A 13,470-nucleotide genomic window follows, 5' to 3' on the forward strand; every position below is an offset into this window, starting at 1 on the left:
GTGCGCATGCTTGAAATTCAGCCGCAAATCGTCATTGCTTTCGACGTGAGCGTAAATTACGTCCAGCCATATTCGCGAACGACTTACGCAAACAACGTAAAAAATTCAAATTTTGAAGCGGGAAGGACGTCCATACTTAACATTGGCTGCGCCTTCTAATAGCAGGCATAAGGTTACGCCGAAAAAGCATAACGTAAACGACGTAATTAAATTGCGCCGGGCGTACGTACGTTTGTGAATCGGCGTATCTAGGTCATTTGCATATTCTACGCCGAAAACGATGGAAGCACCACCTAGCGGCCAGCGTAAATATACACCCTAAGATACGACGGTGTAAGAGACTTACACCAGTCGGATTTTAGGCTAATGTCGGCGTATCTTGCTTTCTGAATACAGAAAAAAGATACGCCGGCGCAGCTTTGAATTTATGCGGCGTATCTATAGATACGCCGGCGTAAATCAATGCTGAATCTAGCCCATTGTAGGCAAGGTTGACAAAAGACACAAGTCTATTAAGTCCAACCTACTGTAAGATTCCAAAATCAAGGTGCAATAATAATGTATGCCCCAATGTGAACTTGGGCCTCGTACACATGGTACCAAAATCAGAAGGGAAAAGTCGTAAGACGAGCTATCTGCGGATTTTCTGATCGTTAGTACGGTGCATTCGACATCGGATTTGACTTTTTCGTCAGACAAAAGCTGGATGTGCAGGCTATAAAGTTTTTGTCTGATGTGAACTCAACGTCTTTTTTGGATGATCAGTACAGAAATCCGTCACGCAAAACACGCGTGATCAGAATCGAGGAACGACTGGGAAGAGTTCTGTCTTGTAAACTATGGTTCGTAATCTAGAATTAACATTCGTGATGTGGCAATTGATGAAGTGTCAAAATTCTCATCTTCTTTTTTGGGATAATAATGAAGCTGCTTTGCATGTAACTTGTGTTACATACACACAGTCACACAAAATTCCAACCGTCAAGAACGCGGTGACGTACAACAAGCCGAGAAAAATGAAGTTCAGTGATTATGAGCATGCGTCAAATTGATTAGGAGCATGCGTGTTTTTTTGCGTGTCGGAATTTTGCATACAGGCGATCGGAATTTCCAACAAGAACTTTTTTTGTCGGAAAAATTGAGAACCAGCTTTCAAATTTTTGCTGTCGGAAATTCCAACAGAAAAAGTCAGATGGGGCCTAAAAGTTCAGATCAAACTTTTTTTGTCGGAATTTCTGATCGTGTGTACGCGGCATTACACTAAAGTTCTCTGTGCGACGATACAACAAAATCACTGTGTAATCTTTGTAAGCACTAATAAAATCTAATGTGCAGTTCATGCAGAAACGCTCTTCTTGCACATAAAATAATCTTTAGGTGGCATACTGCTCTCCCATATTACTTTGAATTGTTCACCTTGTGGTGTTGACCTCAAAGTTACACAGAAGTCAGCCAACACGGGGGCGTGGCCTGGCAATGGCCGAGTAAAGACGTGTGCTAGAAGAGCTCCCGGCCCGCCCGACTTCACACGGCCACCGCTACACTTTCCTTGACCGTGGACACGGTATGAACACCCCTAACAGATACGGGACACGATCGGCTCTACGGGGGTCCCTTGCTTCGACCTCGCAGCCCAGCATACACACCTTTTTCAGGAGCCCCCTGACTCTCTCGCCGGGCGCCAGCGCAGCCGCGCCAGGAGGATCCCACACGGAGCCGACCTCCACCGCTGCAGCCCAGATGTCGACACCGGCAGCCTCACAGGACACAGACCTCTTCGCGGTCATGGAGATGGCCGACCCTGCGCCGAGTCAGAGCCGCCTGGATGCGGAGCTCTGGAGCATGCTTCAGGCCCTCCCCACGAGGTCTGATATTGAGGCCCTAATCCTGAAAATTGAGGAGGCACATAGCCAAGACATCCAAGAGGTCCGGACCGAGCTAACCTCGGTCGCGGACCGGGTCACGTCGGGGGAAGCTGCAGTTGCCTCACTAGAGTCCCGGGTGCAGGCCCTGGAGCGGAGCTGTGAATCCCAGACAAGGGAGGCCCAGGAAATGCAGCTGCACATAGAGGAGATGGAGGACCGCAGCCGCCGCAATAATGTGCGGCTGCGGGGAATCCCTGAGGCCACAGGCTCCGAGGATTTAGCGGCGACAGTTACCGCCATCTTTCACAGGCTGCTGGAGTCCCCGCCGCCCTCCTTGGAGATCGACCGGGTCCACCGCACTCTAGGCCCCAGGCCTACAGACCCCGCTAGACCGCGGGATGTGCTGTGCCGCCTGCATCGATATGCACAGAAGGAGGTGATTCTGCGGAGGGCCTGGGATGTGGGGGACCTAGACTTTGATGGGGCGACCATTCGGATCCTCCCGGACCTGTCTAGAGCTACCCTCCAGCGACGGGCGATGTTGAAGCCTGTGCTGGAGGTTGCGAGGAGACATGGCTGCACTTACAGATGGGGATACCCATTGGCGGTCACCTTCCGCATGGAGCGGTCTTCATTCACCCTGCGTTCACCAGCAGACCTGCCAGACCTCTTCACCGCATTGGGTGCAGAGCCAATCCCGGTACCGAACTGGCTGCGACGGATCCCCAGACCGAACGGCCGCCTGGGCCCTGCCGGCGGCCGCCACGACCAACCTACCCGCTCTCAGAGGTCCCGCGGCCGTATGCGATCCGCACCTCCCGCTGAGGAACACGAGTCATAAGTGCTTACCAACTGCCCTGACTGACGTTTTAGCCCAGGCTGGCTGCTAGTTCACCCCGCATTTAGACAGCCGGGCGCTGCCCGCCCCTCCCCGGGGCCGCGGTCTGGATGCGGCGGCCCCCCCCTTTTTTCTATTTTTTTTTATATTTTATGATTGAGACCTGGCACCGGAAATTTGCTGTTCTGGCCCCCCATGATTGGCCGCGGCTGCGGTTCGGCGCCCTGCGGAGGGATCGCCGCCTGATCGCCGGGGCCCGGACGCCGGGGGTTGGATTGCCCCTCCCCCCGTGCCGCTGCCGCCTGAGATCGGCGAGACCCTGGCACACTTGTTTCTACCTGCCATGGTCCTCCTCCCTCGGATGCGCTGGAAATTACATGCCCCCCCCACCTGGTCCCCACCCTCGGCCAACTTGAGACACCAGGAACCACATAAAGGCTGCAATCGGGACAATGTGAGTACTTCTGGGATGGGGAAGACACTGCTGGACCGGGGGATGTGCCTGGATTACATATAATATGCCGGAGGGATGTGGAAGCGGGGTTGGGGGCTTAGTCTTATTGGGACGGTGGATGGCGTGCCGACTGGGGATCCGGTTGCTTGGGGGGGGGCGGGGGCGGCTGTGTTCCTGGTTGGGCCCCGGGGGGGGGGGGGGCGGGAGTGCCGCGGTGACACCTCCATGTTGGACAGCCGGCCTGGCCACTGAACTTAAAATGTTGTTTTGAAATGTCATCTGTTTCATTTACTGTTGTTATATAATGAAACCGTTGGTAATGTTAAAGTTCCTGTATGTTTATGTTCATTTTATTTTTTCTATTTTTTTTTTTCTTTTCTGTCCACACATCTTCAAGGCGTGGAAGCCCTATCAAGGGCCCACACCCTCATATTAGGCGGTGGCCGGTGGGGCTGGGGGGGTCCGGGAGTATCCCATAGACCCTTGCTAACCGCACCCCCACTTAGGCCGACGCTCGTTACCTGGATAATCTGGGGAGCGTTCTCGCAAAATATTTGCGCCACTTTAGTTACCCAGCTAAGCTGGTTAGCACCCGCTGCAGGCTTACCCCTCCAGCGGACGCGTCTTGCCTACCTACGGGCTGGTCACCCGTGGGGAGCTACTATCTCTTTTTCGACTTCTGATACCTGTACCTCTCACTAACCCTCTCTATTCCCCCCACCCCCTCCCCCCCCCTTTTTTGTTTTTTGTTTACTCTCCCAGCCACCTACATACCCCCCACCTTCCTTTGTGGCGATGGATGAGATCAACGTAGTAACCCTTAATGTAAAGGGGCTTAACATTCCCGAGAAGCGGCGGATGCTGCTGAATGACCTGAGACACCTAAATGCTGATGTTGTCCTCCTACAGGAGACACACTTCAGAGAAAATAACTTCCCGATTCTCAAAAATAGATTTTACCCGACTGTGTACCACTCGACATATGCGGAGGCCAAGTCCAGAGGGGTCTCTGTCTTGATCTCAGCGAAACTCCCATGGACCCTGACAGCGGTCCAGACAGACCCGATGGGCAGATTCCTTTTTCTCCGGGGCCTGATTGGAAATACGAAGGTGACGATTGCCAACCTCTATGCCCCCAACAGTCAACAAGACACCTTCATTAAAAAGCACCTAGCCGCCCTCCGTAAATTCTCAGAGGGTCAGCTTATTCTAGGGGGAGACTTTAACGTCCCCCTGCTCCCCACTGAAGACACCTCTACGGGTCGCTCATCGACTACTCGGGGCATGCGTAGGGCTATACACTTAGCTCTACATGCATCGCAGCTTAATGACGCTTGGCGTCTTTTTCATCCCGGGGAACGGGACTACTCTTTTTTCTCCCGCCCCCACAACGTGTACTCGCGCATAGACTACATCTTCGTTCCCCACAACCAACTGCAGGCTGTTAAGGGGGTCTCGCTGGGCTCCATTACTTGGTCGGATCATGCCCCGGTCTCAATGAAGTATGCCCTGACCGACTTTTACAGGGGCCAGCGGAAGCCGTGGAGGCTTAATGAGAGCCTTCTCCAGGACCCAGAGGTACTAGCCGATGTGAATAGGGAACTATCCAACTACTTTCAGTCTAACAACGCTGAGGAGAGCGGGGCGGGTCTAGTATGGGAGGCCCACAAGGCGGTGATCCGCGGAACCCTTATTAAACACGGCGCGAGACTCAAGCGGCTAAGGACCACTCAACTGACCTCCCTACTCGACAGACTTCAGGACCTGGAAATCAGACGCAAACAAACCCCGACGGGCTCACTGACGGCAGAATTAGACACGGTACGCGCGCAGGTTACGGACCTACTTACTTTTAAGGCCAAGATAGCACTTCAGACGACTCGCAAAAGGGTCTATGAATCAGGCAATAAATGCGGTAGACTTTTGGCACAGTCCTTACGCGATCAGAAACTGGCATCATACATACCGTTTGTACACTCCTCGACGGGACAGAAAATAACTATGCCTCAGCAGATAACACAGGAATTTAAATCTTTCTATGAGTCACTGTACAACCTACCCACGACGCCCCCGACACCAGACCAGTTGACGGAATACATAACGTCCTCCGGTATGCCTATCTTGGCCGCCGAGACACGTGCCCTTTTAGAAGAACCTATCACGTTGGCCGAGCTACAGCTCGCAGTGAGCAACACTAAACTAGGAAAGTCCCCCGGCTTCACGCTTCAATATTACAAGACCCTGCTACCATCTCTAGGCAATCACCTGGTAAAGATGCTTAATGGCCTTACCGAGGGTGATGTTCTACACGCCTCCACGTTGCAAGCGCAGATTGCCGTTATCCCCAAAGAAGGCAAAGACCCGTCCTATTGTGGGAGTTATCGCCCTATATCCCTTCTTAATACGGACCTTAAATTATTCACCAAAATCCTGGCCACCAGATTGCAATCCCACCTCCCTCACCTCATCCACCTAGACCAAGTAGGCTTTGTCCCAACCAGAGAGGCGAGGGATAACACCACTAAAGTCCTGAACTTGCTCTATACATCCACCCGGACTAAGACGCCTAGTATTTTCCTGAGCACTGACGCGGAGAAGGCTTTTGACCGGGTCGGATGGGCCTTTATGTTCGCCACGTTGCGCCACGTAGGACTCGGCCGTAAAATGATGCATTGGATTTCGGCGACCTATACGCCGCCCGCAGCCAGAGTCCGGGCTAACGGAGTAACCTCCGATCCGTTCCAGATTACCAACGGAATGCGTCAGGGCTGTCCGCTGTCACCCCTGTTATTTGCCATCTCGTTGGAACCGTTCCTTTGCCATGTGCGGCGGAACCCCGATATATTCGGAGTGACGATAAACCACACCCAACATAAGGTGTCGGCTTACGCCGATGACCTTATGTTTTCCCTTACTAGCCCCTCCGTCTCCATCCCAGCCCTCCTGATGGAATTTGAACGCTATGGAGCCCACTCCAATTTGAGAATTAACTACGCCAAATCGGAAGCCATGGGGGTGGGGATCCCGCACACACAACTCGCGCACCTGCAGGCCAGATTTAATCTAAAGTGGACAACAACTGCCCTGAAATACCTGGGCACACACATCTCTCAAACACTCACACGACTATATGAGCTCAATTTTCCACCCCTGCTGACGGCGATCCGGGCACTCCTAAACAAGTGGAACGCAGGACTACACTCTTGGGTAGGCCGCTGTAACATCTTGAAGATGACAATCCTCCCAAAGCTGCTCTACCTCATGCAAGCACTGCCTATACATATCCCTACATCATACTTTAAACGGGTGCAATCCGTATTCACTGAATTTGTGTGGGCTAAAAAGAGACCACGGCTATCAGCTAAACTCCTGGTCCTACCCAAATGCCAGGGAGGCCTTGCACTCCCAGATATCCGGTCCTACCACCAAGCGACCCACCTAAGCAGGCTTATAGACTGGTGCCGCAACCGAGAGAACAAGCTCTGGGTGCAGATAGAGCAGGACCAGACCGAGATCCCCCTTAACAGAGCACCTTGGTGCGCCCCGAGCCTACCGGCAGACGTTAAACGCCACCCGCTGATAGGCAACACGACGCGAGTCTGCGCCAGACTCATCTCACAGACGCCCTTGTCCTCGAACAACTCACCGCTGTGTCCCATTTTGGGGCACCCCCAGTTCATACCGGGCATACGTGACTTGGCCTTTCGAGATCTAGTCGAGGCGGGATTCCACCAAGCCTCCCACTTTAGTTCGGGGGGGCGGTGGAATACTATTGCGGAACTTTCTGACCCCACAGGCCCGTTTCGGTTGGACTTCCTGAGGTCCCACCAACTAAACCACTTCCTTCGATCCCTGACACCGCCAGCCACCAATCCCCAGCCCCTCACACCACTAGAGGACCTCTGCAATTCCTCAGGTACCACGTCACATACACTCTCCGTAGCCTATAGTCTTATAAACGCTCCATGCGCAGACTTCGTGCCCCCGGGTATGCTTAAATGGGAAAGGGAGCTAAACCGGCAGTTTACTGCGGTCGAACGACAACGCATTCTGAGATTCACGCACAAATCCTCAATCTGCGCCAAGACGCAGGAAACTAGCTACAAACTCCTGTCACGATGGTACAGGACACCAGTGCTGCTCCACAAGTTCTTCCCGGCGACGCCTGACCTTTGCTGGCGCTGCCGGGCAGACAGGGGGACGCTACTGCACATTTTTTGGTCTTGCCCTGGCCTTAGCCACTTTTGGCGGGTGATCCGTGAGGTGGCCCAGAAGTTCACGGCCCGCACTATACCGGACGACCCAGCGTTCTTCCTCCTGCACGTATCTACCGTCCCGGAGAAGACATACAAAAAATCTGTGATCAGGCACCTGTTGGATGCAGCAAAGGCCTGCATCCCTCTACATTGGAAGGCCACGCTCCCGCCGACGGTATCCCAATGGATCACGAAGGTAGAGGAGATAAAGCACATGGAGGATCTCATCCTCACAGCACACAACAGGCAGGAAACATTTACCGACACCTGGCAGTTATGGAATATTTTCATCTACTCAGCTGAGGGCCAGGCACTGAGAGAGCCCGCGACGGTTGGGTGAACGCTACCATACCAATGCGACTCCCCCCCCCCCCCCCCCTGCCCCAGTCCATTTACATAACAGGATGCGAACCCACAAGGTACAGGGACTACCCCTATGGCGAGACTATCTGTAAGGTGACCGACCCCCCCCCCCCCCCCTATCCCTGCCCACCCTCTCTCTTTCTTCCCTCTTTCAGACCTGTTTCCTTTCCCTGGAACTTTCTACTACCCCACACTGGGGCTCTTTCCCCCCTTCCCTTTCTTCTTCTCGACATAAAAAGAAAATGAGGGGACGGGACGCGTGGACCCGACACTGGGCTACGACTCAACAAACACGCTTCCCTATTTTAATAGGAGACACCCTCTGGGAGCCACCACTGGTTTTACCAGGGGACGGAGCCCGGGAGCCCTCCTAGGACACACACGCCACTTAACGCTTGCGCCACACAGTAGGCACCTACCATGATCCATCATGCAATGTGTAACGTTATATTGATCCCGTGTATTGTTGTGACCTACTTATCATATCACATGTACTGTTTGTACTATTGTAACATGTCGGCCCGCGCGGCCTTGTCCCTGTCTATAAATAAACAAATTAAAAAAAAAAAAAGAAGTCAGCCAACACATGTATCCCCTCCTGGGATCATAAAATGATGATGATCTCCTCTACAGAACTCCTGCAGGGAAAGCAGTTCTAAGGGGTGCCTCGTCCATTTAGAAGTCACATGAAAAATAAAGCCTATTATAGTTCCCACTGACCGTTAAAGGGACACTCGCATGCATAAATTCTTTAAAACAATGAATAAAAAGCCGCCACATGAATGACACTAGTGTGGCTCACCACTTGCTGGGCCCAATCCACTGCTAACCCTGTCACAGCTAACCCGCTCCCCCAATCTTCTATGCTCGATTAAAGCATGATGATGTCATTGGCTGGAAACTCCACCCCCTCACGCGTATCGTCCAGTGCTGGACTTCTTCAGAAATGTATATTCTCTCTCCTAAGAGGACATATATGTGTTTGCTGACCTCTGTGTAACATTGAGGTCAACACCACCAGTGACTTCTGAGTGGATGAGGCACCCCTTAGAGCTGCTTTCCCTGTAGGAGTTCATCATTTTATGATCCCAGGAAGGGATACATTTGTTGCTGACCTCTGTGTAACTTTGTGCCACAAGGTGGGCAGTTCAGAGTGATTTGCCTTGGTTCTCCTCTTTTTTGGAAAGCCGATCACAAACAGTGAAATTGGGACCTTTCACTTCTGAGAAACGCACGGTACCGTACGGAGTCCCTCAAGGATCGCCTCTGTCGCCAGTGCTGTTTAACATCTATCTTCGTCCTCTTTTTCGAAATCATTAGCAGCCAAAAACTGCTTTATCACTCCTATGCAGACGACACGCAACTGTATTTCCGCATTTGCAACAAAAAGGATCACCATCTCAATCTAGAGACATGCCTCTCTTCGATAGAGAACTGGATGACAAAGAGTTATCTTAAACTCAACAGAGCGAAAACAGAACTTCTCCTGTTTCACGCCAAGCGTATGAATCAATCTGCAACAACCTGGACCCCCCTGCCCATTCTGGGCGAAATCATCTCCCCTAGCGCCAAAGTCAAAAGTCTCGGGGTCATCTTCGACTCCCACATGACAATGGACGCACAAATAGGGTCAGTAGTCAGTGCATCTCACCATCTGTTGCGCCTACTACGCAAACTCACCCCTTTTATTCCCAAAGAAGACATAGCAGTCGTGGTGGGAGCAATTGTAAACTCCAGATTGGATTATGCAAACGCCCTTTACCTCGCGCTCCCAAAGTACCAAGTCGCCCGTCTGCAAGTCGTTCAAAATACGGCCGCCAGACTAGTGACTGGGAAAAAACCCTGGGAATCAATCTCACCTTCACTGAGAGCCCTTTATTGGTTGCCAGTAAAAGACAGAATTGTTTTTAAAGCACTCTGTCTAACGCATAGATGTATCCATGGGAACGCTCTCCATTATCTATGCGAAAAAATAAAAGCTCACAACTCCAATCGCGTTCTGCGATCCACCAACCAAAATCTGCTCCAAATACCGAAAGCCAAATACAAGTCCAAAGGAGAAAGAAGATTCGCGGTCCAAGGTCCCAGACTATGGAACGCTTTACCAACCAGCATTCGGTTGGAGGAAAATCACTTAGCGTTCAGGAGAAAGATCAAAACTCATCTCTTTTGATATCAAAGGAGACAGCAACAACAAGCGCCCAGAGGCGATTTAGTTCGCATGTGCCGCGCTATATAAGTTTTTCATTCATTCATTCATTCAGAGTATTATGGGAAAGGAGTGCATCACCCGAGTATTGTTTTGCTCACGAGAAGAGTGTTTTTGCATGTATTGGATTGAGTGCTTACACAGATTGCACAGTGATTTTGTTGTATGATCACACGGAATGGGCAGAGGCGTTTAATGTGTGTTCACACTGGTGCACAAGTTATTATTGCACCATGATTTTGGACTTTATATTTACACTGGTTATATTGATTGTAATTTTATATATGATTGTTTATTTTTGTATATGTGGATTGATAGCGCTAAACTGATTAATGAGTTACGGCTGCACTAAGGGTCATATTTTATAAAGCCATGAAAGTGTCTTACAGCAAATATTCACTGGTTGTTGATCACTGTCATTTAAAATATATGCACCAGAAAGGTTCACCTGCAGATAATGTGAGATTACCCGCTTTATAAATATACCCCTAAGGGTTCATTCACATGAGCCGCCAGGGAGCAGTAAAAGTAGGTGGTCGAACCGCAGTTTTACTGGCTGTGTAAACGCAGAAATGCAGCCAATCAAGGCTGTACAAATGCCGCAGACATATGAAAAATTAAATAGAGTGTCGCATTCAGCAAGTCTTACCACAGCTGAATGTGACCAATTCAAGTGAATGGGGCAGTTCCACAACTGTTTGCAATGCACGTGTTTGCAGTGCATTGGGTTGACATTTTGGGTCTTCATCGCCAGTCAAATGCCCACTGAAAAACAATCACTTTTCAGAGGGGTGACAATACTAGCCACACACGTGACCAAGACCCAAGAGGGCGTGGTTAAGGATCACTCAATCAAAATGGTTTGTACAGTATGTAATGGGTTTTCAGCATTCTAGTGCTTTGACTTCTTCTACTTTAAGACAAAATTCAGTGCAGGTATGTCTGTGGAATTTGACAATTTTTATTAAAAAAAAATATTTTGAACGCAGTCAATTGCTATAAAAGTAAAAACGATATATTATATATAAATATATTATATTATATATAAACTATAATAATTTCAGAAATACTTCACTGTGACATTTTGAAGCGAGTAAAAAAGCTGGTGGCTATTTTCATTAATTTACAAAATTGCTGATGTTCATCTTGGCATTGTACCTCCTATGTATACAGTATACGATTAACATTAGGCCCCGTACACACGACCAAACATGTATGCTTACACTGGTCCGCGGGCCAGTTTCAGCATACATGTTCGGTCGTGTAGGCGCGAGCGGGCCGAATTCCAGCAAACATTTGCCCGCCGGGCCTTTTCCCAGCAGACAAATATTCCTGGACGTGTTTTAAAACCGTCCGCTGGAATCCTGCCCGCTCGGACATGTACGGTCGTCAGTACAGACCTACCGTACATGTCCAAGCGCCTGCCGTCCCTCGCATGCGTCGAATGACTTGGACGCATGCGTGGAAGCCTTTAAATGGCAGGCCCGCCCACGTCGCCGCGACGACGCGGACACGCCCCGCGTATTGTTTACGCGCGGACTTCTGTACGATGGTTAGTACAACCATCGTACAGAAGCCCTCTGGCAGGCATGTACGGTGAAAACGGTCCGACGGACCGGTTTCATCGTACATGTTTGCTCGTGTGTACCGGGCCGTAGGGTTACCCCAAATGGAATTGTGAAAGAATTACATATTTTTTATTTAATGAAAAATACTTATTTTAGCCAAAATGTATGCAAGTTTGAGACGCTGTTGTCTTGATATTTTTAGATAATGAATCACTTAATGGGTTTGTTGGCACATACAGTACATTTTGTATCTAAAATGACTGAAAGAGTTATGCATTTAATAACAAAATAATTAAGCTACAATCACATTTTGTATCTTAGCTTTGTTTAGCCTAAAAAGGGAATGTAGTTTGAGAACAATTCCTGAAAAGGCATAAACCCTTAATGTGTAGAATCTATGGCACCCATTGGCTTAAAATGATATATCTGTAGGTTTAAAAAGACACAAAGCAATAAGAAATTTCCCAGTACACTCTAGACTAGCTAGTCCGCCCGAACGCCTGGCTGAACTGTTTTAACATCTCATGTGTTTCAATAATACAAAAAGCTTCTTGGTTTTTTTTTTTTTTTTTCCTCCTACTAAAATATTGATTGTGTTTTACTTCTGTAGCAACATCTGCAGCAGACACATTTGTCATGATCTGGAATTTCAAGCCTCAGTCACGTGCCTTTAGGTTTATTGGCCACAAGGAGGCAGTACTGAGCGTGCAGTTTTCTCCCATAGGACACTTGGTGGCATCGGCTTCTAAAGACAGGACAGTGAGACTCTGGACCCCTAATATGTAAGTAGGGGTTTAAATTAATAGTTTTTGTGCACTACTCAAAGTCCTGATGTTTCCACCTTGGCAGCTGTGCTGATAACAAGGCTCTTTTACATATGCATTTGATATTGACGTAAAAATATGTTAATTATATGTCCCATTTCACACTGCCAGCTGTCCGCGTTAGCAGAAATTTTGGCTTTTGTCAATAGGCTTTGGTCCGTATCCATGACATTCATTTGCGATGCTTCTGTGATCATGTATAATTGACTGACGCATGCAGTGGACCTCCTCCTGACCAGCATTAGAACTGTTTCAAGTGGGTTCTGTATTCCCAAAGACTTGTATGGGATTGTAAATCCCATTTAAAAAAATAAAAATAAAAACAGGTCCACACAATAAATTATTAAGAAAAACATGCAAAAAAAATGAATTTGCCAAAAAATTCAATGGGAACAAATTGGAGTAAACAAGAGGGGAAGGAACAGTATTAACAGAAATTATGTGGGGCTGCAAAAAAAAACAAAAATTCTTGTATTTGTACAGTTAAAAGGATTGGTTTTGTCAGGACCCGGGGCAGTAGATAAGTCATCCTCTCATTGGCTTCATTGAGAGCTCTAGCATTTGTTGCAACTGTACATTTCCAGTTTTTATTCAACATGCATTGAACATAACAAATATCCACCGACCAGTACATTGAAAAAAGGAGGTTGTGAAATCCAATATTGGAAAATAAAAAGTGAAGGAATATGGATAAAACATAAAATATATAAGCAGCACATGAGTAACACGCCTAAGTATAAAAGGCAAGGTAAACCTCCATAAATAAATGTAGGGAAACTTAAGAAAAATAATATATATTTTTTTTAATTAATTAGAAAATTACTACTAATCATCACAGCAACTAATAAAGAACCACAACACTCCTCAAAAGCCAAAGCATAATAAAAGACCAAGTGAACCTTTTTATATTTTTCAAAAAGGTAATGCAGTGAGGCCTAAAAATAAAGAATGTGGGCGTTTTTCAATGTGCTAGTGCTTTACTGTTATAATATTTTGCCCTGTTTCAGCAGATCTCTGGACTGCTACTATCACACAGAACTCGGTCTCATCCTTATTCATGCTGCATAGGGCTGCAGCATGAATAAGGATGCAT

General features: G+C 48.6%; 1 protein-coding gene across 3 annotated transcripts in view; it reads left to right on the forward strand.

The window, feature by feature from the left end:
- The window catches only part of POC1B (POC1 centriolar protein B), a 118,511-nt gene that overhangs the window by 8,139 nt on the left and 96,902 nt on the right, over nucleotides 1–13,470 (forward strand). For all 3 annotated transcript variants that reach the window (XM_040344153.1, XM_040344154.1, XM_040344155.1), the window contains exon 3: nucleotides 12,164–12,335. In XM_040344153.1, coding sequence (XP_040200087.1) covers nucleotides 12,164–12,335 — 172 coding nt within the window. The remainder of the gene's footprint in view (nucleotides 1–12,163; nucleotides 12,336–13,470) is intronic.

Source organism: Rana temporaria, chromosome 3, assembly GCF_905171775.1.
Source record: "Rana temporaria chromosome 3, aRanTem1.1, whole genome shotgun sequence".
Lineage (NCBI taxonomy): Eukaryota > Metazoa > Chordata > Amphibia > Anura > Ranidae > Rana > Rana temporaria.